At 42.7% G+C, this 27,557-nt stretch overlaps 2 protein-coding genes across 2 annotated transcripts; both read left to right on the plus strand.

The window, feature by feature from the left end:
- Positions 1-2,408: 2,408 nt before the first annotated feature.
- Positions 2,409-11,406, plus strand: LOC106563301 (zinc finger MYND domain-containing protein 19). Its single transcript, XM_014128789.2, has 6 exons — positions 2,409-2,649; positions 8,544-8,603; positions 8,765-8,871; positions 9,033-9,173; positions 9,489-9,669; positions 9,918-11,406. Exons 1-6 carry the CDS (start codon positions 2,599-2,601, stop codon positions 10,059-10,061), a joined length of 684 nt encoding a protein of 227 aa, XP_013984264.1. The 5' UTR covers positions 2,409-2,598; the 3' UTR covers positions 10,062-11,406.
- A 287-nt stretch (positions 11,407-11,693) lies between these two features.
- LOC106563300 (uncharacterized) lies at positions 11,694-18,485 on the plus strand. Its single transcript, XM_014128788.2, has 16 exons — positions 11,694-12,153; positions 12,281-12,524; positions 13,104-13,281; positions 13,424-13,658; positions 13,873-13,967; positions 14,084-14,283; positions 14,474-14,552; positions 14,870-15,048; positions 15,281-15,610; positions 15,741-16,139; positions 16,317-16,520; positions 16,617-16,677; positions 16,787-17,000; positions 17,591-17,668; positions 17,790-17,877; positions 18,000-18,485. The coding sequence occupies exons 2-16, from the start codon at positions 12,319-12,321 to the stop codon at positions 18,082-18,084; spliced, it is 2,631 nt and encodes an 876-aa protein (XP_013984263.1). The 5' UTR covers positions 11,694-12,153; positions 12,281-12,318; the 3' UTR covers positions 18,085-18,485.
- The last annotated feature ends 9,072 nt before the right edge of the window (positions 18,486-27,557 follow it).

Here is a 27,557-nt window from a genome sequence, read left to right on the forward strand (position 1 = left end):
GACACCATTTTCTGGAATTTTCCAAGTTGTTTAAAGGCAGTCAACTTAGTGTATGTAAACTTCTGACCCACTGGAATTGTGATACAGTGAATTATAAGTGAAATAATCTGTCTGTAAACAATTGTTGGAAAAATTACTTGTGTCATGCACAAAGTAGATGTCCTAACCGACTTGCCAAAACTATAGATTGTTAACAAGAAATTTGTGGAGTGGTTGAAAAATGTGTTTGTAAACTTCTGACTTCAACTGTATTATTATATGCACACACACATTTTATATATATATATATACATTACAACATTTACCTAGAGCTAACGCTGCAGATAGCAATACTGGGTGATTTGAAAAGTCATAGTCAATCGATCAATAATATAATAACATTTTTTGCTAAAATTATTATCTTTAATTTACAATCTGTAGAAACTATGAGAATAGAAAGGTTCAGTACTTTTGTGACGCATCACAGCACAGTTATATACAAATATATGGTAAATAGAAATCCAATATGGATGGTGTTAAGAGGTAGATGAATGGAGCTGAAGGGTGGGACTAATAACAACAAGATAACAAATGTAAAACATACAGGGTCTGTAAAATGTAAAAAGGTTCAGAACTTTTATAAAATAGCACAGTTACAAATATATGACAACTAGAAATCAAACTGGATGGACATCAGAAATAGAGGAAGGTCAGGACTAAAAACAAACAAAATATAACCATTGTAAAATAGATTGTGTCTGTAAAATGTATATAGTATGTATACGCTGGAAGTAGAAGCTTAAGTGTTATTGTTTATTAGTTTACGCCAATTGGGGGAGAGATGGTAGAGTTTGCGGGGAATGATAAAGGAAAATATATTCTAAAAATATTTGTATATTCATGTGTGTGTGTGTGTATATATATATATATATATATATATACACACACACACACACACACACGACTTTTTAGAATATATTTTCCATTTTCCTTTATTATTCCCCGCAAACCCTACCATCTCTCCCCCAATTTTCTCTCTCTATCTATATATCTATATATCTATCTATCTATGTGTGTGTATATGTATTGGGTATATATATATAGATATATTTTGGGTATTTATATAGATATATGGGGGATTGTAAATGATGCAGACAATTACATTGATGGAAGCAACAATATATCCGCAATATTAAAGCTGATCCATCCCCTGGAAAAAATACAAAAATATAAATAAAATAAAGATTAAAAAAATATTACATGTTTTTTTTTTTAAAGAGCTCCGACTGGGAAAAATCGGTTTGAACTGTCATCCAACTCGGGAAATACAAGTCAGAAACTCTGACATCATTCTACCCAGAGATCAGTCTTCTCCGATCTGAAGACCACTGACGTCACGATTATTCTCAGTCTGATCTCGTTTTTTCCGAGTTCCCAGTTGTCTTGAACACCCCAGTACAGAGGAAGAAGCAATAGAGCCCCACAATGGAGGTGTCATAATACCCATAAAACCTAGCTGTCAAACAGGGAAATCGTTCCAATTAGTCTTCCCATAGGGAATTTTAGAAACATTTAAATTAAGGGCTGTGTTTTGTGTAGGCTTACCCTGGCATGACGTTTTGATAACCATGAAAATCTCTCTCTGACAAGGTGACTTTTATTATATAGTCGGCTCTATTTACTCTCAGATACAAAAATTGTAATTAGCATAAAAGTAGACGCAAGATTACAAATCCCTGCATCTCATCTCTAGCTGAACTTTTGCAAACAGGTATTGTGTCAACTGTTTGATCTTGCACAAGACAGTAAACAGAATTGTCAATTTAAAGAAATTTTGACAATTTCAGAGATTCTTACCTTTGCCTCGATGTGGCAGTCTTGTCCAGTTCATCCGGGCATTTTAAGTTCTTTGATAGCCACATTATTTCATTTTTGCGGGTAAATATACGCAAATATCTTGGTAAGTAACCTTGTCACGCCAGTGTAAGTCTATACGAAACATAGCTCTTATTTGAAGTTTCTAAAACCCCTATGGGAAAAAAAATTATCGTGGAAAAACAATTGGAACCATTTCATTGTTTGACCGCTAGGTGTTATGGATATTAAGACTCACTGTGGTCCTCTATGGAAATGTAATTGTCAGTGCTATCCGGGATCCTTATTATTGTAATGTACATTGGTTAACTGGCATGGTTAATGTTAGGTAAGAGTTATGGTTACTAAGGTTTAGGGCATGGACGTCCAAAGGATCCCAAATAGCACAGACGTTAACGTGATGGCGCTTGGGTGTCGCTCCAAAGAAATCCCCGTCTTGATTGGCGAATCGGATAGGACGTCAAGAGAATTACAAGAACGCGAAATATGTTCAGATTTTTGGATTGGACCAAAGGTTTTCAAAGCTCTATTCTCATTGGTTGAAAATGTTTTAGGCTCTTTGTACCTCCCCAAAATCCAGCGGCGTGTCATGGAGATTTGTTAGCGGGTGGGGAGGACCAGAATCGGGCAACGATTGACCCTGTTTAACTTAACTGGCGGTACATCGGGGCTGGGGGGTCGCCCTGACGAGTTTTAAACGTGTAGATCGCCTCATATTTTGCCCATTGATCGACTGGTCTTCCAATGTCGGATTTCAAGCTTGGGATTGTTCGACTTGGCCGTGTGGCCGGGAAGGTGAGCTGGATCCGAGGGCTGCCATGTGCGACAAGAAGGGGAGGGGATCACAAAAAGCGCGTACAAAATGGCTCGTTGAGATGGGTGATGGCATCGAAAAGGTTTTAATTTGGAATACCTGTAGGAAAAGAAGCATGCATAAGTTCGCTATCTAGCTAACGTAAGGTGGCCCAAATGTTTCGCTAAATTCGTTTTCTCACGAAGCCGCCCAGCTCAAGCCAATTACTAATAGCTAGCTAGCTAGATTTCACCGACGTTCGTAGCTAGTTAATTTCTGGAAGCAACGATGTCTTTGAATGTTGAAAGTTAAAATATCTAAATGCACACATTAGTAATGGTACATCAATTGTAATGTACGCTTGTTAACTGGTATAGATAGTTATGCCAAGGCTCTAGTCTTAATGAGGAAGCCATTGCATTGCCACGCTCCGTCCAGGAACCCCTTACAACGTGATTGAGCACCGGCATATTTTAGCCGACAACGGTATTTTTAAACTAGCTTATTTTTTATCTTAACTTGACGGCTGATACAAATTCTATGTGTCATCATTGTTGACATGTAATGTTACTAGGGCTAGCTAGCTAACGTTCGTGGTTTTTTCTAGCTAGCTAACGTTTTATTTAGGCTAGCGACAGTAGCTACGTCATTATCTACTTTTACCTGACGAATTGAAACGGTGACATGAATATTTAGGTACGCTCTTGCTTTTAGCCATAGTTTCAGCACCGAGGGCAGTTGGTGAACATTGAAATGGGTGTGTCACTTATAAATGAGAACCACTTGGACATATCACGTGTTATGGAGTGACCCCCAGGAACATTAGTCAACACCACAATGCGGTGCTGTTGCATGCCACTGCTATGCCTTCCCTAAATGCTTGTTTCGTGATTGCTAACTTACTCAAAGCAAATCTAACTTGACTCGTGGTCTTAAATAGGGATGGGTCGACACTTGGAGAATGGTTACCTGAAGGAAAATGGGGAAGGGTCATTATTTAATTTGTTTTATTTTACTAGGCAAGTCAGCGAAGAACAGATTCTTATTTACAATGACGGCCTACCGGGGAACAGTGGGTTAACTGCCTTGTTCAGGGGCAGAACGACAGATTTGTACCTTGTCAGCTCGGGGATTCGATCCAGCAACCTTTCGGTTACTGGCTCAACTCTCTAACCACAAGGCTACCTGCCTTGTGCTTTTTAAGGCAAAGGGAGTTAAAAAAATATATATAGTCCAGGGGAGGGTCATATAATTAATGACATTTTAGATATTTCTGTTTTATAATTAGTTGCTACATATTGATGTGTGCCCGATGCCGCCCCTCGTTCTCTGCTGGGCGTGTAATATCCATGTGATTTTTTGTTGTTGTAATTAACAGCCCATGTTAACTTTTTTTATTTGTGGCTATGGCAGTCAATTGCAAAACATTCAAGCAGTAATTCTGATTGTCTTCTCAGCTCACAATCACGTACTTTTAATGTGGGGCTATGACAGTCAATTACATAATGTCTCATATCTCACCACCACTAATGAGATGGGTGTGTATGATGCATGTTGTCAGGTTCTCAAAGTCAATGGGTGTGGTCAACAGTGCACACCTCATCTCTGCTGTCAAATCGAACCTGGATCGATATTTGGTTTTAATGCAGATGAGAGCACTGCTGAATCCAGCTTCACAAAGAGATGCGCTGGCAAAGGGTACCATAAGTTTTAATCCTCTGAGGGAAATGGCAGGGTATTCCCTTTGATTCAGGAAACAAAACTCCTCAAGTGACCCTTGAATGCTTTGTTTGAAGCATTCGGTAACATGACAGCTCGAAAGGCCGCACTTGAATAATTCCGAATCAAGGGCGGCCTTTTCCCACAATCTAAGGACACTCGAATTGAATTTTGTCTTTTTAGATTTTAATCATTTTCATTTAGTTAAGGTTAACCAAATGTATAATGATTGAGAGAGAAAGAAATATATAAATAAAATAAAATACCAGTCAAAAGTTTGGACACCTACTCATTCCAGGTTTTTTTGTTTGTTGTTGTTGCTATTTTCTACATTGTAGAATAATAGTGAAGACATCAACACTGTGAAATAACACATGGAATCATGTAGTAACCAAAAAAGTTTTAAAGAAATCAAAATATATTTTAGATTTGAGATTCTTCAAAGTAGCCACCCATTGCCTTGATGACCGCTTCGCACACTCTTTGCATTCTCTCAACCAGCTTCATGAAGTAGTCACCTGGAATGCATTTCAATTAACAGGTGTGCCATGTTAAAAGTTAATATGTGGAATTTCTTTCCTTAATGCGTTTGAGCCAATCGGTTGTGTTGTGTCAAGGTAGGGGTGGTATACAGAAGATAGCCCTATTTGGTAAAAGACCAAGTCCATATTATGGCAATATTACAGCTCAAATAAGCAAAGGGGAACGACAGTCAATCATTACGTTAAAACATGAAGGTCCGTCAATCTGGAAAATTTCAAGAACTTTGAAAGTTTCTTCAAGTGCAGTCGCAAAAACCATCAAGGGCTATGATTACTGGCTCTCGTGAGGATCGCCACAGGAAAGGAAGACCCAGAGTTACCTCTGCTGCAGAGGGATATGTTCATTAGTTACCAGCCTCAGAAATTGCAGCCCAAATAAATGCTTCAATGTTCAAGTAACAGACACATCTCAACATCAGCTGTTCAGAGGAGACTGTGAATCAGGCCTTCATGGTTGAATTGCTGCAAAGAAACCACTACTAAAGGACACCAATAAGAAGAGACTTACTTGTGCCAAGAAACACAAGCAATTCACATTAGACCGGTAGACATCTGTCCTTTCCAAATTTTGGATTTTGGTTCCAACCGCCATGTCTTTGTGAGACGCAGAGTAGGTGAACAGATGATATCCGCATGTGGGGTTCCCACCTTGAAGCATGGAAGAGGTGTGATGGTCAGAGGGTGCTTTGCAGATGACACTTGATTTGTTTAGAGTTCAAGACACACTTAACCAGCATGGCTACCAAAGCGTTCTACAGCAATACACCATCCCATCAAGTTTGCGCTTAGTGGGACTATAATTTGTTTTTCAACAGGACAATGACCCAACACCTCCAGGCTGTGTAAGGATTTTTTTTTTACCAAGAAGGAGAGTGATGAAGTGCTGCATCAGATGACCTGGTCTCCACTATCACCTGACGCCAACCCAATTGGGATGAGTTGGACCGCAGAGTAAAGGGAAAAGCAGCTAACAAGTGCTCAGCATATGTGGGAACTCCTTCAAGACTGTTGGAAAATGATTCCAGGTGAAGCTGGTTGAGGGAATGCCAAGAGTGTGCAGCGCTGTCATCAAGGCAAAGGGTGGCTGCAGCTTAACTAGGTCTTTCCTTGCACTACTTGGACGTACAACTGGACAATAATCAAGATATGAGAAAACTAGAGCCTGCAGGATTGTGGTGTTACGGACAGACCTCTCCCCATCTTTACAATCATTGAATCTATATGTTTTGACCATGACAGTTTACAATCTAAGGTAACAGCAAGTCAGTTAGTGTCCTTGTTCATCCATTCATTACCAGATTCAGCTAGGGTCTAGAATTTAAAGAACAATTTGTATCAAATACAATGCTCTTAGTTTTAGAGATGTTCAGGACCAGTTTATTATTGGCCACCCATTCCAGAACAGACCAACTCTTAAGGGTTTCAGTGACTTCATTAGCTGTGGTTGCTGATGCGTACATGGTTGAATCATCAGCATACATGGACACACATGCTTTGTCTAATGCCAGTGGCAGGTCATTGGTAAAAATAGGTAGTCCTATGCAATACCCTCTAAATTAGTCTGGGTTTGAACTTAACAGCAGGCCTATAGGCTATTTAGTGTGGTCTAGTTCTAGGCTATGAAATGCATGCTCGGAGAAGCACAGAGAAAAGTTATATTTCTATGATAGCTGCTGGGATGGTGAAGGAATAAATAAAACAAGGCTGCATTACACATGCAATGGATGTTCCAACCGTGAGCCCCAGCATGCTCTGCTCTTGCTGATAAACTTTTTTTTAACACTTGTAACCTCTCGTTGGGTTAATTCACAGTAGAAGAGTAGCCAGCAGTTAAAGCTTACATTGTTCTGCCTTGGTAGGCCTCTGTCTGGGGTGGAAAGGTAGACCTAACTTTTGAAAGTACCATGCCCAGATTCCTAATGACGTCTCAAATTTCATTATTTGCAAACGGGGACAGTTTTGTTGCAAACAAGACACTGATTTTGCATTGGAGAAATATGATAAGCCTATGTGTTTATCTATGTCCATTCTTAGCCAGTAATTTTGGTAAATTGTGCGGTATTTAAAAATTATGTAGAATTGCATGACATTTACAGGGCATTTGGAAAGTATTCAGACCCCTTGACTTTTTCCACATTTTTGTTACTTTACAGCTTTATTCTAAAATGGATTAAATTGCTTCCTCCCCCCTCAATCTACACACAATACCCAATAATGACAAAGCAAAAACTTTTTTTTTGAATTTTGTTTGTGCAAATGTATAAAATAAACACCCATTTACATTAGTATTCAGACCCTTTACTCAGTACTTTGTTGAAGCACTTTTGGCAGCGATTACAGCCTCGAGTGTTCTTGGGTATAACGTTACAAGCTTGGCACACCTGTATTTGGGGAGTTTCTCCTATTCTTCTCTGCAGATCCTCTCAAGCTATGTCAGGTTGGATGGGGAGCGTCGCTGCACAGCTATTTTCAGGTCTCTCCAGAGATGTTCAAGTCCGGGCTCTGGCTGGGCCATTCAAGAACATTCAGAGACTTGTCCCGAAGCCACTCCTGCGTTGTCTTGGCTGTGTACTTAGGGTCGTTGTCCTGTTGGAAGGTGAACCTTCGCCCCAGTCTGAGGTCCTGAGCTCCTTGGAACAGGTTTTCATCAAGGATTTCTCTATACTTTGTGATGTTCATCTTTCCCTCGATCCTGACTAGTCTCCCAGTCCCTGCTGCTGAAAAACATCCCCACAGCATAATGCTGCCACCACCATGCTTCACCCTAGGTATGTTGCCAGGTTTCCTCCAGATGTGACGCTTGGTATTCATCAGACCAGAGAATCTTGTTTCTCATGGTCTGAGTGTCCTTCAGGTTCCAAACTTCAATTTAAGAATGATTGAGGCCACTGTGTTCTTGGGGACCTTCAATGCAGCAGACATTTTTTGGTACCCTTCCCCAGATCTGTGCATCAACACAATCTTGTCTCGGAGCTCTACGGACAATTCCTTTGACCTCAAGGCTTGGTTTTTGCTCTGACATGCACTGTCAACTGTGGAACCTTATATAGACAGGTGTGTGCCTTTCCAAATCATGTCCAATCAATTGAATTTAGCACAGGTGGGCATCTCAAGGATGATCAATGGAAACAGGATGCACCTGAGCTCAATTTCGAGTCTCACAGCAAAGGATCTGTAGACTTATGTAAATAAGGTATTTCTGTTCTTGCTTTGTAATAACTGTGCAAATATTTATAAAAACCTGTTTTTCGCTTTCATTACGCTTCATTATGGGGTACTGTGTGTAGATTTGAGGAAAATAAATAATTTTTGATTAAGACAACGTAACAAAATGTGGAAAAATTCAAGGGGTCTGAATACTTTTACTATCAAGGATATCTTTCCAGCCCTACTCTTGTCCACTCTACTCTTTTTTTTCATAGTTTCAGGGAGGGTTGAGGTAAAAGGACCCTCCAATTTCATTTCAATGAAGTCCAATTTTCTCCATTTAACCCTTTTATTATAAGTAACGTTCACGCCCTCATACCATCACATGATTCAGTGTCGTGTCACACCTCACTGTTGTGACCTTTACACTACACAATAATAGTGTTAACCCACATTCCAGGTGGCATTATCTGTCCTTTCTTTTGCAGACAAAGTACACACTGATCGATGAACAGGACATACCATTGGTGGAGAACTATGCCTTCGAGGTAAGAGTGTGGGGATTTACGAGGAGGGTGTGGGGAGGGTCATTCTAGTCAAAGACCATTCCCACACTAGACTGGCCCCAGTAAACAAAACAAAAGAACAACTGGACTTTTCTTGAGGAAATGGTCTGGGATGTAAAAATGTCACACCATTATTTTTTCAGGCACGCATGGATGTCGATGCAGACGGCAATGGGGCAAAGATCTTTGCTTATGCCTTCGACATTGGCAAAGGGCGCTGGGCTGGCAGGCCACTGCACGAGCTGCTCTGGTGAGTTGATGTCCCATCCCCACAATCTACTCCTGAATACATCATCGTAGTCTGTTGGTAAGGGCAGCTTTTTGCCTTTTATCAAACAAACTATCCATTGTTCATATTGTGTGTGATGCTGGCAGACTGGTTGTCATAAGGCGATTTCAATGTTTCTCCAGGGAGAAGCACAGAGGAGGCATAGCTCCCAGCTTCCAAGTTGTCCACATCAACTCTGTCACAGTGGATAACCGTCTGGACAACCTGCGACTGGTCCCCCTGGGCTGGAGCCCCAAACCAGAGGAAATCTCCAGCAAACAAAGGTATTACAGCTGTGCACTTCTCCACTACAATTACTAGAGCTACATTCAGCTCTCCTAGCATTCATCACTTCTTTACTGAGGAAAATACATCTTTACTGAGGAAAATCCAACGTCTTTACTGAGGAAAATCCAACGTCTTTACTGAGGAAAATCCAACGTCTTTACTGAGGAAAATCCAACGTCTTTACTGAGGAAAATACAACGTCTTTACTGAGGAAAGACGAGGATATTCAGACTTAGCTCAGTATGACTTGTGCGTTAAATGTTTCACTTGTCATAAAGGTATGTTAATGGTCTTTATTTCTCCCCCTGTAGAGAGCAGTCTCTGTACTGGCTGGCCATCCAGCAGGTACCAGCTGACCCCGTAGAGGAGCAGTACCTGGAGCTCAGTCGTACCCGCTACTACAACGCTAACGGAGAGCTGGTGGAGGAGGAGGAGTGCTCCTGTACTTACTACGAGTGTCACTACCCACCCTGCTCGCTCATCGAGAGGAGAGTACGTACTGCTACCATCATATAGTCAGTTACCTTCAGTTGTTTTCACACTCCATATACTTTCACTGTAAGCAAGGGAGTATTGAAGTACATGGCTTTGAGGATTTCTGTGATCCCATTTACTTCCGAGGCTGACATAGATATTGTTGCTATTTTTAGGCGTTTTAATATGGTAGTCTCAGAACAGTGTCACCAAACCCATATAGGTGTCTTTCCACCAGTCTGATTTTTGTCTCCATCCGTCCACAGCTTAGAGAGTTCAACATCTGTGGTCGCTGTCAGGTGGCTCGCTACTGTGGCTCTCAATGCCAGCAAAGGGACTGGCCCGCCCACAAGAAGCAGTGCCGCGAGCGCAAAAGAGTCCTGGCCCTGGAGTCTGAACCAGAGCGATGATCTCTGGATCAACTACCAGGATAGGGGAAGATTGGGAATGAAGTGCAAAGAAAAAAAATCTGCCAACAGAGAATGATGAGAGGACAATGTTGGTTGGTAGGGTTTAAAAAAAAAAAAATCCATATACTTTCTTTATATGTCAATGGGGATGGTGGGGAAGTGTATATATCATTATTTTCGGAGAGGGAGATCCTCCTCGAGCTCTACCTGCTGCTATGGATTTGTATGTTTGAGTAAGATGATGTCACAGGGATAAATTGCTTCTTTTGGACAGCAATTGATTATCGACAGTTGTCGTCATCAGCTTTCTCCTTCCTGCCACCCACCAACCTGTAATGCTGTGTACAGGGATCTAGGGAGGACAGTACCTGCTGCTCACCTGGTACAATGGGACATGGACCTTTTCACTGTACTACTTGTTGGACCTCTGCTGCACACACTCAGTCATCTCCTTGTTATGCTCTAAGACCAACATACAGCAGATAGATTTACTTTGCTGTTTCGCACTAGCAGTGTTGTGTGTGTGCTGCCATTTTGGATTGACGGACATGGATGAAGTGCTGAACATTGGGGGGAAGGGTGTTTTGTTCTGTGTGTGTGTGTGTGTATGTATGTGTATATATATATATATATATATATATAAGTGTCCCTCTTTGTTGGGAGGTTTGTGAAGGGGTCATCAACTTTGGGCTTGATCAGGCATTTACTTTCCTGTGTTAAACATCCCTGAATGAATCTGCGATTGGTCGGTTGCCTTTCCAGATGCCCACAAACACAGTCCCTGTCACTAATGTTCAAGGGATATACTGGGGAAAAACTTGGGAAACCCAGGTTGGCCTTTGGACAGTTCGGGTCTTGGGATTGTATGAAATGGCCCGAATTCAATTCCATAGTTTTTTTTTTACACGTCAGTCATCAGAGATATTTGTTCTATGCCCAATGATCACTCCCTAAGAGTGATGGGTGAACACCTGCTCAAAGTTTGTCTTCCTGTTGTGTCTTAGGTGGCGATGAGGAATCCTGACACGCTCACAGATAATGCATGTACCAAGCAGATTGACATAATACATGCAGCGCACATTGGTAGTTTATGTGGACTGGTTCATAACACTGTGCACTGAATAGTTTTAACACACCCCACCGTTACCTTTTTCATAGAGATGGGGGGAGTTTAGAGGTAGGGAGAGTTGACTGTTGGGTGTAAAAAATTATTATACTTTTTTTTTTACAGAATGAAAGCATTAATCACAGAGTAAAAAGCTACAGTATCTGAAGAGGAGTACAGTTGGGGATAACTAGCTATCTCGTTTCACTGTAAAATGATCAAATAAAAGAATAAAATGTTTCCCATGGATGTATGACTGTTGTGGGAGTTTAAGGTGCCCTCATGGTATGACACCTCAAAAATGTTTGTTGGTTGTTCATTTAGATATTGAGGAAATGGTCTGCGTGTTCATTTAGCCTGATACAATAACAGTGTGACAGAGGCAATTCGAAGGTGCTGCATATGAGGGTTAGGCTCAGGAAATAATAGCCGGGAATTTATTGTGGAGCTTGTAAAATTAGATCTTTACTTCCATTGGCAGCGGTGCGAATAAACTAGAAGAAAAAGTTAAAGAGGCAGCAGACGGGGCATACAAATAAAGGAGCCTGGACAGTTTAATGTGTGTCTCAGTAAAGTGGAATGAATAACCTTTACTCAACGTCACCATGGTGATCAGTGGGCTGGTCTGGTACGGTGCAGCTCTCTGGGACAAGAGATAGGAGCACAAGGAGCTTGTGATGTTTATCCCCTCCCTCTCCTTCACATTCCCAAAGCCAACCCAGGCAAAGGAGTGAGAAACCCTCACCATATTGAATTAGAGCCTATGTGAAATAGCGGATTAAGGAAAAATTGCTAGAGAAACACTACGACTGCTACTAGAAAATGTCACAAAAGTCTGTCTTAGTTGAGTTACAATTGGCCCAGAGGCTCAAATAGTGTTACCGGAATGCTAAAGGATGGCTTGCTCCACTGTGCCCAGTGGACTATGATTTACTTACTGGACAGCTTATATGGATGTATAAAAAAAACTCACTTAGCACCAACCCGGTGAGTATTTCAAGCTTATATGTTCATATAATTACATTTGTATTATTGTAAGAACAGACCGCGTCGGAGAGCTACACAGGCAATCATAACCAAATCCTAACTCGGGACTCCCTTTTATCCCCAAAAGGTACTGAAGTCCTGAAGTAAAACTACTCCTGACAATTGATGGCCTGTCCTTGCCAATGTCCCTCAGAGAGATCACTGTCCATGCTCCTGTGTCCAGAGCCCACTCATGTGAAGGCTGCGTTGGAAGTTCTGAGTAGGTCTGCTCAGGAGAGCAGAAAGCAGCTGGTGGTGGAGATACTGAAGGTTCCTAACAGAGAGCGCTACATCAGGACACTAGAACATTTACTCAGCTCAACAGACTCATGGTGAGTACAGGTTGATACTACTTGTGGACACGTTACAGTTTTGTCAAAATAACTGCCCTGTTTACACCTGAGCTCTCAAACAACCCATCATGTACTCTATTCCTAAAGGTGTGTCATGCAAACATACCTTGTGATCAAGGATGCATTATGGTGTTTGTATGTGTACCTATACAGTACAATGTTTTATTTTACTGAAATAAAGAAGTAATTAGTCCCTGCACATCAACGTTTGTGCTGCTAAGGCAAAATGCACGTCTTTCCTCCAAGTAAACGTTTGTCCATCCTCTCCAGTGCAGTGAGAGAAAGTCTTCCCTGCCTTGTACGGGACTCGCTTTGCGTTCCCATAACAGCAAGGTCCCCACCCTGAACTCCAATAAGTGATATGGAGGCTGGCTGCCCTTGAATATGCCTGAGTTTAACGTGACCACTGAATGTGACTACTAAAGAAAATCATGTTTACTGCTGTTTGTAATTTACACAACCATGGTTCCGAGACGCATTTACGTAAACCTCTAAACGCATATTAATATCAGCCTTTACACTGACCGGTGGTTAATGTTTTTCCCCCTGCTCATTCAGGCTTTGCAGTACCGCAGCCTATCTTCTTGGAGTCCTGGTGGAGAGAGAGGAGGTTGTGCAGCAGCTCAAGGCCAAGGCTTCAAAGGGCAGCAACAGCCTTGTTGGGACTCTAGGGCAGCTCCTAACCAGACATGATCCAGACATTGTGATGAATGCTGCTGGTGCCTTAGCCTCTTTGGTAATAGTGTGTGTGTGTGTGTGTGTGTGTGTGTGTGTGTGTGTGTGTGTGTGTGTGTGTGTGTGTGTGTGTGTGTAAAAGAGAGTGTGTGGGGCAGCCTTACCAGAGACCCTCTCTGTCTTGAATCATCCCTCTCTCTCAGGTTGAGAGCTCGGCTGGACGTGGGTGGCTACAGAGAGACCAGGCTGTGTTTGGGCAGGTCTTGACCAGCCTGTTGACCCTGCTGGACCAGGGACCGGAGAGCATGGTGAACTCTGCTGCCCTGATCCTGGCCAGGCTGTCCCTGTGTGATGTGGCCTGCCAAGGCCTGTTACGCCACTCCTCAGCCCCCAGCACCTTGGGCTGCCTGGTACAATGCCTGGCACACAGCCATACAGGTCAGAGCTAAGGACGCAGGGGGGATAAGGTCTTGTGTGGCAAAACATAGTGCTGCCAATGCTCTGCACTATTGAACCCAAAATACCAGTAGGAATGGTTTTATTGCTTCGCTAGTCGGGATGTTTCGTCAAATGTTGACAGTGACAGGTTTTCTTGTTTGACTGATAAACGTTTAGCTGCATGCTTCTAATGGCTGTTTTTCACTTGTAATAGACACTGCTATGAATGCAGCCTTTGCTTTGGGTCGTCTGTGTGGAAGTGAAAGAGGCAGGAGTCTCATTCTGAGATTTGCGCCAGAGTACCAACTGGTAAGACACCATACACATCTGTTGAGGAGAACAGTGGATGGTGGAATAAATAGTCGATTTTGAATCCACACCAAGCTCTGTCATTCAAAAGGGTCTTGTAATTTTCATCTCTCCAGGTTCAGAGTCTACAAGCCCTTATGAGTGAGGTGGCTGGGCCAGAGGCAGGACAGACAGCCTGTTTTGCATTGAGTTGCCTAGTAACAGAAGAAGATGGACACGCTCTGGTGCTGGGTAGCCCATCCCTTCCCAGCCTTCTTGATGCTCTTCTCTACCGCTTACAAACAGAGGACCAGGACAGTGCCTGGTTTGCTGCCATGTACGTATGTCACTCACTCCTCCATCTTACAGCCTAGGGGCTTAACTCCTTCCATGATCAAGAAGCATTAATAGTCTCGCTGTACCACTAGAGAACATGGAAAATATTTCAATCTATCATAGTGAAGTCAGGTTAGGTAGCTAGCTGAAGCACACCGTCTCACCCTGCCGTCCCTCTCTCTGTCTCACAGGGCAGTGAAAGTATTCGTGTCACGACCGGCTGGAGTGTTACACGTGCGAGAGCACAGGTCTCTGAGGGAGCGGCTGAAGGTTGTCTTATTACAGTACTCTCTGGAGCATTTATGTTGAACCAGTTTATGCTAATGTGCCTGGAATGCAGTGTTTGCTTGGTTGGTCAGTTATTACATAGCCTATAGATCTTTTTTTCAATATCAATAGGATGTCTATTACTACATCAATCATATTGCTATATAAAAGTTGTATTATATATGTCAATATCCATTAACAGTTATCAATTGTTGGTGGTATAACTGTACATTAAAGTGACAAAAGCAATTCATGAAAATGAAATTATCTTACTTGCATTCATTACATTGTCTCAATCCCTTTCTGACTCTCTCCTCCAGTCTCTCTCCAGCTCTCCCTCCATTGGCAAGGATCTCAGGGAGGAAGTGACCTCATGTCTTAGGAAGCTGGAGCCACTAGTCAAGCCATTGCCCCCGACAACTAGGCGCCTCCCATCTGGGGCCTGCACTGTGTCATGGGAGAAGTGTTTCCCTGAGAGTGGCCTAGAGGTCACTTACAGGTCAGCTGGATGCAGGAATGTTAAGGAGTTTTATTATAGGGACCCTTTCACCAAATACACCCTCATAATATTCTCAGAGGAAACCAGAAAATATCAAAGTGTGATAACAAACAACCTATTTCACATTGTGGCATACTGGCATTTAACATAGAATTGCAGAAATAACGAACAAATACTAAAAGGTATTTTTTTTAGCAATAAGCTGATATGTGGTCTCTTTTACTGTCCTCAGCCTTCTGGACAGAGAGACAGTTCTGTATCGTGGAACCCAATGTCACGTGACTTTACCGGTATCAGTCCTCAAACCTGGACATGAGTTCTCACTCCGACTGATCCACTCTACCGCCGATGGAGACACCAGCCCCTGCAGCGAGCCCGTGCTATTGGTCATAGAATCAGAGGAGACGGGGACAAGGCCTGGTCCTCCACAGAAGCTGCGCGTGATTGGATGCACAGCCTCTCATGTGCAACTGAGTTGGGTTGCGCCGGCGGGTGAGCTGAAGCCCCAGGTGTATCAGCTGTATCGTGGGGAAACACTACTAGATACCACAACAGAGCTGAGGTAAATGATGCTGTAACAATCAATGTCCATTTTTAAACAGCTCCTTTTGAGTAAAGAGTTATCATCCTCCTCCACACAAAAGCCTGGAATATTAACCATAACACCAAACTTATATTATGTTATTTGCCAGGGCTGTAGTGGGTGGTCTGTCCCCGGGAACCCTTTTCCAGCTGGGTGTGTGCGCAGTGGGGCCTGGGGAAGAGGTGGGCCCCTGTGCGGAGGTGGAGGTCCGTACAGCCAAGGACCAGGACCACGCACCCAGCGGCCTGACCATGGTGGTGCTGGGCAGGCATGAGCTGCAGATCATGTGGGGGGCTCCCCTGGTGCCGCTGGGTCGCCTGTTCAACTACGAGCTGAGGCTGAACGGTCGCGTGGCTTACTTGGGCACGGCGCGTGCTCACACTGCCCGCCGTCTGGCCGCCAACACGGCCTACACCTGTACTGTAACGGCCATCACCACCAGAGGGCGCTCTCAGAGCCGGTCCGTCACTAAGAGGACCGCTCGCGACGAGTACCCGTACACACAGAGGTGAGAAGAGAGACAATCAGATTATATCTCTAACGTAGCTTGTGTGACTGAATCTATCCATTGACAGGGTGGACTTTATTAAGAGTGCTCCATCTCAAGTAATGCTCTTTCCCGTGTGTGGGGTCCATATCACAAGCCACAGTTTTGCTATATTCTGTCCGTCTGGCTGTCTATCAGGTGTCTGTACTCCTCCAGCCGTCAGCCTCCTCCTAAGACTCCTTCATCACCCCCATCAGTCACAGAGGCAACAGAGGTCAGACGAAAGGTCACAGAGATCGGGGAAAAGGCCAAGAAACCCCACTCTGCACACGACCATCTGACCAAGGTCCATCTGTCCAGCAGGCGATACAGAGGGACTGATCACGACAGAGAGAGACACAGGTTACCCTCATCTGAAACTAAGCTATGTCATGTGAGAGATCATCTTGATGTGTAGATTTGTTGTGATTTTATGTCCTTTTCTTTTCCTTCCTCCAGGCAACCTTTGGTCTCCACTTCATCTGCTGGCTGTGAAAGCAGCAAAATAGAATCATCTGAGGTAGGCCTACCTACACTTTGATATCTTAGACAGTGCAGTAACAAAGCAATTTTGAGGGGATTCCAAGTGCTAATGATTTCTCCTGTTTTACTGTATTTCTTTGTTCTAGATGACCATGGGGCTGGTGAATGGATATGATGCAAAGGCCTTATGGAGGAGAGCCAAAGAGAGGGCAGGAGTATCCGTCTGCCACGCTGGGCTTCCAGTCCGGCCCCTGCTCCATCTCCAGGCTAAGACTGAGGAAAACCTGCTTGAGAGGCAGTCCCACCGTGGCATGGACCAGCCTTTAGACCCCTCATGCCTCAGGGCCCAAATAAGCCCATGTAGGTAGTCTGTTTAGACATCCTGGTTGTCTCCCACAATTTTCTAATGTTCCGGCTTAACACGTTTATACGTAATAGAACGTCAGTTTGGCATAGAGGAGCTACGTCACTGCCTATGTCACTACCTTATCCGCTTGAATAAAATATAAAATACTACCTAGCAAGATGGAGATCACAGACATTCATTTGAATGAGTTCATTTTGCAAGTGGCTAATTTACATCAATTAAAACCACTGCAAAGGTTTGGCCTGCAAACTAGTCAGAGAAATACTGACAAATGTCTTCCTCGAGCTGTGTATGCAACTGGTTCACCTCTGATGCTCACAGGCAATGTGTATTGGAAGAGATTTCAGGAATGTGACGTTCTTTTCCTCGTGATTTGTTGGGAGAGTTGTCTGTCTGAAGAGGGCCCTCCCCGGATAAAAAAAAAAAAAAAGCTTTATTGAAGTTGCCAAAAGAGTAATTGAAAACAGAACCTAGTCACTGCTGTTTCCTCGGGTCGAGACTACCAGGTAGGTTATATTTGTGTGTCAAATAGATAGAGGCTTCACTGGTCATGTGTAATGGTGCACCTATTGTATAACCCCAGGGATGCTTCTCCAGTGGAGTGCTCTCAGAAGAGGACCTAGGGACAGAGGAAAACTCCCCTGTATCCCCCATCATATAGGTGAATATGCTACACGTTAGCAACATTAGCAACAACACAAATGCACTATTCCTGTCACACAAATCTGTTTCTGTCTGTCTGTTCTTGTGTTTATGTCTGTTTGTGGTGGTACATACAACAGATGCAATGAAGTTAGTCCATCCCATTCCTCCCTCCTACCCACAACTGGACTGGACAGGAAACTATAAAGACAAGCTGCTGAGAGACAGGTAGGGGTTCTGTTGACTTTTGATCTGGAACTTGAATGCTCTGCTGTCTTTCAATAATGGGTTCTGCCTTAACATCCCTTCCTGTAACCCTAACCCTCTGTCTGTGTCAATCTCTGTCCTAGGACAAGGCTTTTGACAGGACCAAGAGTGCAGAGCGAAATCAGAGGAAGACATCCCCTAACAACAAACTGGACCAAGCTAAACTGATAATCATCCGTAGAGGAAAGCATGGGTTTACACGGAAAAATCTAAAACAAGCAAAGAATGGTGCTTCTTCAGAGAATGGTGCTTCTTCAGAGAATGGTGCTTCTTCAGAGAATGGTGCTTCTTCAGAGAATGGGTTTTGGGGGCTCGTCTCAATGTCTCAATAACAGTGATTTTCATAAAGACTGTGTGAATGGAAAATATAAAAATCAACACTGTTACAGGCTTGTTATTTAGTATTAATGACCGGAATTCATTTTTTTTAAAATGTTTTGTCTATTTTGATGCCCATGTTTGTTTCAAATCACTGATGTGAAACTCAAGTCATAGATCCTAATTTTTGCATCAATCATATGGTAAAAAAGTATTACTCTGCAGAAAATAAACTATCCCACCAAACAAAATATTTTTCTGTCCCTAAAATAGAATACAGTAATGTATCTCGCTCTTTACTCCTTCAACCTTTATGCAACATATTGGTGGCCGCTGCAGCTCAGCTTAGAAGACACACATTCTGTTTTGAAATGTAAAACTAGATGATGAAATGTATTTTTTCTGCTATTATTGTGAGATTATCCAGCCTCGTCATTATTTTACTAGTGTGTGTGTAGTTGTGCCAGTGTTGTGACCAGAGACATTTTAGAGGACATATTCAACATCAAGCAATCATCTCAAATTGGGTTGCACATTTTGGGGAATATACAGAGGTGGAAACTTTCCATGGGAATTAACGGGAATATATGGGAATTAACTGAAATATATGCAAATTAATACCATTTAAATGTATATGTTTTTTGCATTGGATATATTTACCATATCATAGGGAGACATAAACCTTTTACCTGATCATAAGTAGACATAATTGCAAATGATTAAATCCTTCCAATAGAAAAAAAAAAAAAAATTGTTACGAATTGAACTTTAATTAAATGAGTTGACTCTTCACATGGGATGATTTCACTGAACAACAAAAGAAAGGGAATATTGAATGATCCCCAATGATCCATTACATCTCTCAAAAACATTTTCAACATACATCTGTAAAATGATAGTCTACAAACTAAAGCTTTGGATGTCTTCCTCTCAGGACGATGGAGGCAACAGGGGAAAGAGCCTCGGATCCACCAAGTCCCTTCCACCAGGTGGCTTATGAGATATGTTGGCACGACTGCCATATTGCATCTCCATCCCAAAGCCCTTGCTTGGTAGTGTACTTCGCCAGACTGCCAAGAACCTTGCCCTCATCCAGGCTAAGGTGGTGAGACACGGTAGTGATGACACCATAGGCCTTGTTGATCTCTACACCAGACAGGATGCTCTAGCCAGCATACTTGGCATCCAACATGTACGCTGCGGCTTGTATGGGATTCAGGCAGAAGTCTTCACGCTTTTTGATGTATTTCAGAACTGCAGTTTCCTCTGCTTGGAGCAACAGTGAAGTGAGCAGGGCAGTACGGATTTCTTCTCTTACATCTGCAAGCAGAGTCTGAACATCAGACAGGATGGCATTTTCTCCCTCAATCTGTGCAATGGCTACTGCTATAGGTTCCAGGAGTTTCAGGCTGCTTACCACTCTCTCCCAAAATACATCATCTGGGAGGATCCTCTTGATGGGGCTGTCCATATCGGCAGACTGTGATATGGCCATTTCTTGGAGAGACTCCTTCCCCTCCAGGAGACTATCAAACATGATGACAACACCACCCCAACAGGTGTTACTGGGCAGCTTCAATGTGGTGCTCTTATTCTTCTCACTTTGCTTGGTGAGGTAGATTGCTGCTATAACTTGATGACCCTTCACATACCTAACCATTTCCTTGGCTCTCTTGTAGAGTGTATCCATTTCAGTGCCATGATGTCCTTGAGGAGCAGATTCAATGCATGAGCAGCACAGCCAATGGGTGTGATGTAAGGGTAGGATTCCTCCACTTTAGACTAAGCAGCCTTCATGTTCACAGCATTGTCTGTCACCAGTGCAAATACCTTCTGTTGGCCAAGGTCATTGATGACTGCCTTCAGCTCATCTGCAATGTAGAGACCGGTGTGTCTGTTGGCCCTTGTGTCTGTGCTCCTGTAGAATACTGGTTGAGGTGTGGAGATTATGTAGTTAATTATTCCTTGCCCACGAACATTCAACCACCCATCGGAGATTATTGCAATACAGTCTGCCTTCTCTATGATTTGCTTGACCTTCACTTGAACTCTGTTGAACTCTGCATCCAGCAAATGAGTAGATGAAGCATGTCTGGTTGGTGGGGTGGTTGCTGGGCGAAGAACATTCAGAAATCTCTTCCAATACACATTGCCTGTGAGCATCAGAGGTGAACCAGTTGCATACACAGCTCGAGGAAGACATTTGTCAGTATTTCTCTGACTACGTTTCATTGAGTAAAAAAAAATGGAATTCCGGAGGACCATGAGCTGTTGCTATCGATAAGGTGTCTGATTTAACATTTTCACCTCAAATAGAAGTAGAGGGACTTGTCAGAGGTTGCTTGTTGGGAGCGCTGAGGAAACTTTATGCACTTGGCCAGATGATTCTGCATCTTTGTTGCATTCTTTACATATGATTTGGCACAGTGTTTGCAAATGTACACAGCTTTTCCTTCTACATTAGCTGCAGTGAAATGTCTCCACACATCAGATAGTGCCTGTGGCATTTTCCTGTAAAGATTAAGAAGAAAAACTCAAATACAGTTCCATGTACAGATAAATAGTTAAGCAGTTAGATTAGAGTTAGAAATGATTTTGCTGTAGGCTACTATTTACTAGTTAACAAAAAATAATGTATGTCATATAAAATATATTCACCCCACCCATTATTGTAATCAAAACTTACCAGAAAGCATGTAGTTCTTGGCTCAGACAGTGTAGAAGTGTGGGCTCAATAACATCTCATTAGTGTGCAAGATCTTGAGAATCAGCTGTACATGTGATGGAAGACTGCACTGTGCATGTGGAGGGTTGCAATTCCATTGAATTGGATAGGTTAACCAAAATATGCCACAAGACCTAGAATTGCCTTGTGTGTATCCCACAAAAAAGGTTCATTGTTATAAGCTAACTTTTTTGATGAATTTAAGCAAAATTCCCAAAATTGTTTTGAATGAACCATCACTTTAGAAAACGTTATCCATTCCGTTGTGTTAGGCTTTGAAACAAACATCCACAACGGCCATGTTTTACCCTGTTTCAACCTGCTTTTGAACAAATTTCTTCAAATTGATCGTCACCTCCCGTATCTCACATCATTTGCTCACATTGTATATAGTCTTATTTTTGTCTACTGTATCATTGATTGTATGTTGTTTTACTCCATGTGTAACTCTGTGTTTTTGTATGTTGTCGAACTGCTTTGCTTTATCTTGGCCAGGTCGCAATTGTAAATGAGAACTTGTTCTCAACTTGCCTACCTGGTTAAATAAAGGTGAAATATATATATATTTTTTTTAAACAGTGAGGTGAGTTTTTTAAAAGCATGATACTGTTTTGGTAAGTGTTTGATGTGATTTTCGATTTCATTTGCATTGATGTCAGAGTGGTTAGAGGAACAATAGAGCCATGACTACCAGGCCATTAGGACCTGATGGTCGTTAGGGTACTACCTATGCATGTCCTGAGTGCATAAAAGGAGATTACCGTGACTCAACAGTCACATGGAATTTTACTGCCGTTGCAGCGGTAATATGGTCACCGCCACAGCCCTAGCTGCTTTTCTATTCTACTTTTCTATTCTATGTGGACTCCACCGGAATTCTTGGTGTGCACAATACTGTACCTGATGAAGAGGGATAACATGAGGCCAGGGGTTTATTCAGCTCTCTGACATCTCTCTGTGTCAGTCTGTGCTGTCTGTGTTGCAGTCGCCGTATCAGAGCCTGCAGCTGAGGAACCAGTTGGGCCTAAGAAGACCCCATATGGAGATGTGATGGAATGACCACAAGACATACTCATGTACAGGCAACCCCAGCTCTGCTTCACATCACACCTAGTCAATCCCATCAATAAGGACGTTTATTTATTATGGTTTGACTGTGTCACCACCATTGATTGGACGATGTTTTGCCATGTTGGACTTCTTTTCACGCAGCTTAATTGAACCCTCTTTTTAGAGCAGATAAACTTGTAAAGGGTTTAGTTAGGACCGGGACAATACCAGTATCTTGATATTTGTTTCCAGGGCCAAAATAAAATCACGAAGCAGACCTAATTCTTTGTTCCTTTAAAAACCTGCTGTATGTAAATAATTATGTGCTATAGCTTGGAAAATAAATGTGACTGGATGACAACATCATGTTTGTTTTCAACATTAGGGCTGTTTTCCTAAAGAAGTTAAATCCGCTTCATGTTTTGTTTCCTTGCCATGATACTAATAATGAGTATGGTGAAACAGGTATTTTCCTGGCCCTAGTTTCAGTTGATCATTGCATTTCTTCAGATTTGGCCACCTTGACTTGTTTCCAGATGTGTACCGTGTAGCCTATTGTAGGGGTATTCAACTCTTACCCTATGAGGTCTGGAGCCTATTGGTTTTCTGTTCGACCTGAAACTTAATTGCACCCACCTGGTGTCCAAGGTCTAAAACAGTGATTAGAGGGGAACGATGAAAAAAAGCAGTGGAACTGGCTTCGAGGTCCGGAGTTGAGTTTGAGGGGCCTAGTGCATATGTAATATATGGAAAAGGAAGGGGGAAACATTGTTATTCTCCGTTACAGAGTGGTCCTTGGGACGCAAGTGAAACTTGAGTCTTGAGGTTGAATAAACAATGTCCATTTGATCACATCCTGAAAATACTGGGTTTATTGCAATAGAAGTCATGGCCATCATCATCAAGCTTTTATCTCCTCAAAGATAATCCACTGTTGACACATGGAAGTAAGGGTGAGATTTCCAGACAGATATGCTGTGGGATTTGGAGCCGGATATGAGGGCTGATGATGTTGCTGCATTTTGACAGAGTTCCACAAATCAGTTTTTTCTTCTTTTTTTTGGGGGGGGGGGTTTCAAATTTGAAGCTCATGATCATGTATTATTCTTTATGTATGGGTTGGCATGTTGTATGGTGAAACAAACCTGTAGTTTCTTAATTTGCCACTAGTGGTCAGTATCGATCATTGAGGTTTTGTGTACCCACTGAGCCTGTAACACAGTTTGGGACAGGTTACAGTCACAGAATAACATATGGTACATACCGTATATCACTAGTTATAAAGCTTTTTTTCCTCAGTCTCTTTTGACTTTGTCCATCAACTCCTTAAAGCTTGCCTTTGAGTCAACAAAGGGCATGAGGATGCCTTACTTACAGGATGCCTTACTGTTTGACAAAAGGTCTGATAGAATTCCATTGTAAGGACTGTACTGTCTGTATCCATTAACTTGGTGAGCAGCTCCCTTAAGAGTTGACCAGCCCTTTCTGTTCTTAAGAAATGTGCCATGTGATGCATTAAAACATATGTCAAGGGAAGACGGTGCTCTAATAACTTGTGTTATCATTAAGTGATCGCAGGTATCAAAGCAAATGTGTATTTTCACTTTCACGTTTGAGAGTACTTTGCATGATATGCTGAATTCTGTTCATTTAAAAGTCAATGGAAGTTCCACTGATTTAGAAGACAGCAATGATGACTGGAGGGAAAGAAGGGAATTAAACTCCAAGGTTTTTATAGTAAACTGAAACTTAAACAATAACTAAACATGAAAAAAACTATTTAGTAATCTGAAATAAAATAATTAAGCCCATTTGGAAAAACTAACACTATACTGAAACAATTTTGCCTGGCTACCCAAACTCCTTGCTCCGGCCAAATGCTATGCCCACAGACGTCAGTTTCTTCCCCGCAATGAGTCTGGATCTGAGTACCTCCCCGACGATTTCTAGAACGTTAACACTTTCTTACCGTTCTGATTGCTCCCAGAAACCGATGGGTTGGGCCAGAGCCAGAACACACATGGGTAAAGCAGAGATTTGAAAATTCGTCACTGGCTTTGATACTCTGATTGGTTAGAAATTATCCAATCGCTGATTACTTTGTTTCGTATGACACCCCTCATTTTGACATCACCACAAATGACTTCAACGATGGCAGTCTCAGACTGAAGTATGTAGCGAACATAGAGCAGCGGGGCCTCCCGAGGGGCGCAGAGGTCTAAGGCACTGCATCTCAGTGCTATCTGTGCCACTAGAGATTCTGGGTTCAAGTCCAGGCTCTGTCACAGCCGGCCGCGAACGGGAGACCCACGGGGCAGCACACAATTGGCCCAGCGTCGTCCGGGTTAGGGGAGGGTTTGGCCGGCAGGGATGTCCTTGTCCCATCGCGCACTAGCGACTCCTGTGGCGGGCCGGACGCAGTGCACGCTGACAGTAGCCAGGTGTACGGTGTTTCCTCTGACACATTGGTGCGGCTGGCTTCCCAGTTAAGTGGGCATTGTGTCGAGAAGCAGTGTGGCTTGGTTGGGTTGTGTTTCGGAGGACGCACAGCTCTCGACCTTTGCCTCTCCCGAGTCCGTACGGGAGTTGCAGCGATGAGACAAGACTGTAACTATCAATTGGATACCACGAAATACCTTTGATCACATGGTCATCGACTAGACAAAATGTATCCGCTCGAACGGGATGAGCGTGATGCAAGACTTTGCTCTCTCCTACAGTCATTGGCCATGTTCGAGAGGAAACCACTGGGAACTCGTAAATCTCCGACTTTGACTTTATTGCATTCAACTCGTAAAAAACTAGCTCCGACTGGGATTTATTTTTATGGTCATCCAACTCAGAATTCTAAGTTGGAAACTCTGGCATCTTTCTAGAGTTCTGAATTTTCGACCTGAAAATCACTGACGTCATGATTTGACCTTGTTTTTTTCCCCCCAGAGTTCCTAGTTGTCTTGAAAGCACCATTAGCCTCGCGCTTCAACGCTCCTGGTTGTTGCGTAAATTGACCCAGAACTACTGTTTACTTCGTCCATCCTGACCCATCACTTTATGCATTACTGCCCCAGAGTGGCAAGAAGTGGAATCCCAACTAACACAAAAACAATACATCACATAAATGGCTCCTAGCCTCCCGCGCATTGGCTACTTGATATCCCTAACACTAAAACTAAATCATATAAAATGAAATAGAAATGTTTTTATAAAATTTAAACGAAATAAAAACAAGTAAATCAGATCTCAAAACTAACTGAAACTAAACTACATTTCTAATAAAAATGTTAAAACTAATAGAAATAAAAACAGCTATAATAACCTTGGTGAACACAGACACCATGTAAGCTAATGTGATGGTGTCTGTAATGATTCCTAACATAATGTTCATTCAACTAAAGCAGTTGAAAACGGAGAGGCTAAAACAGTCAGCGTTAGTGTTAATGTACAATGTTAACGTACAGGATTTGCCTCTGAAACATCCATTAAACAGATCATGTTTGCCTTTATGTCAAAGTATATAAAACATATATATACACATTGAGTATACAAAACACTAGGAATACCTGCTCTTTTCGTGACAGACTGACCAGGTACATTTTTTATTTTATTTTACTTTACCTTTATTTAACCAGGTAGGCCAGTTGAGACAAGTTCTCATTTACAAAAGAGCAGAAAAAAACAAATATGGGGATGAGATAGGTAGTTGGTTGGATGGGCTATTTACAGATGGGCTGTGTACAGCTGCAGCGATCGGTAAGCTGCTCTGACAGCCGATGTTCTACATTCCCCTCTCTCCCTCAGTGACATGAATAAGGATATTTAATATTTTCAAGATTAGAAGTCAGAACCCATCACAGGTGAAAGCTATGATCCCTTATTAATGTCACTTCAGTCAGTGTAGATGAAGAGAATGATTTTTAAGCCTTGAGACAATTGAGGCATGGATTGTGTATGTGTGCCATTCAGAAGGTGAATCGGCAAGGCAAAAGATTTAAGTGCCTTTGAACAGGGTATGGTAGTAGGTGCCAGGCGCACCAGTTTAAGTGTGTCAAGAACTGCAATGCTGCTGGGTTTTTCACACGCAACAGTTTCCTGTGTTTATCAAGTATGGTCCACCACTCAAAGGACATCCAGTCAACTTGACACAACTGTGGGATGCTTTGGAGACAGCATGGGCCAGCATCCCTGTAAAATGCTTTCTACACCTAGAATCAAAATAGGAGGGTGTTCCTAATGTTTTGTACACTCAGTGTATATAGCAAACGCTACGAAACTGGAGAGGAGACTGGTCACCATTATTTAGGCAAGTCAACACTAGCTGGCTCACATATGTGTAAATCCACTCTCACACCTCTCTTGTGAGAATTTGCCCATCTGGGTTGAAGCAGAGGTGTGAGAGCATGAAAGTGTGACCATTTGACACAAGTCAGTGTATTCTACTTCCTCATTGCAGTAACGGCCTGTAGTTATGGCCCTGCTCTGAAGATTACTGCCATTCAGCGCTCCTGACAGAATAGATTATGGCTTGTACATCACTCAGAATCCATCTCTCACCAGCATCTGCCCACACATCAGAGGAGAGGTGTATATGTCCCATCTGCTCTGGTCTCAGTGAATAGCTGCTTGTCCAAGAATGAGAAATGCTTTTATTTGCAATTGAGGGCTGACAGGTTCTTGTTTGTGTACAGTACAACAGATAATCTGGGCCCAGCAGATTGATAACCTGTGATGCGGCGACCAGGGATTAGCCATAAAACAGTGGCAAGGGTTCTCATAATGCCTTGGCAGCATGGGGCAGCCAGGTAAGGTGAGACACCTTGTTAAATGTGCAACCAGAGGAGAAAGAAAATTCTAGATCACCTGTACTCCACACACAGAGATGCGTACAAAGCTCTCCCTCGCCCTCCATTTGGTAAATCCGACCACAATTCTATCCTCCTGATTCCTGCTTACAAGCAAAAATTAAAGCAGAAAGCACCAGTGACTCGGTCTATAAAAAAGCAGATGCTAAACTACAGGACTGTTTTGTTATCACAGACTGGAACATGTTCCGGGATTCTTCTGATGGCATTGAGCAGTACACCACATCAGTCACTGTGCATCAAGGACGTTGTCCCCACAGTGACTGTATGTACATACCCCAACCAGAAGCCATGGATTACATGCAACATTCGCACTGAGCTAAAGGGTAGAGCTGCCGCTTTCAAGGTGCGGGACTCTAATCCGGAAGCTTACAAGAAATCCTGCTATGCCCTGCGACAAACCATCAAACAGGCAAAGCGTCAATACAGGGCTAAGATTGAATCATACTACACCGGCTCCGACACTCGTCTTATGTGGCAGGGCTTGCGAACTATTACAGACTACAAAGGGAAGCACAGCCGTGAGCTGCCCAGTGACACGAGACAACCAGACAAGCTAAATCACTTCTATGCTCGCTTCGAGGCAAGCAACACTGAGGCATGCATGAGAGCATCAGCTGTTCTGGACGACTGTATGATCACGCTCTCCGTAGCCGACGTGAGTAAGACCTTTAAACAGGTCAACATAC

The sequence above is a fragment of the Salmo salar genome, chromosome ssa11 (assembly GCF_905237065.1).
Source record: "Salmo salar chromosome ssa11, Ssal_v3.1, whole genome shotgun sequence".
NCBI classification, from domain to species: Eukaryota; Metazoa; Chordata; class Actinopteri; order Salmoniformes; family Salmonidae; genus Salmo; species Salmo salar.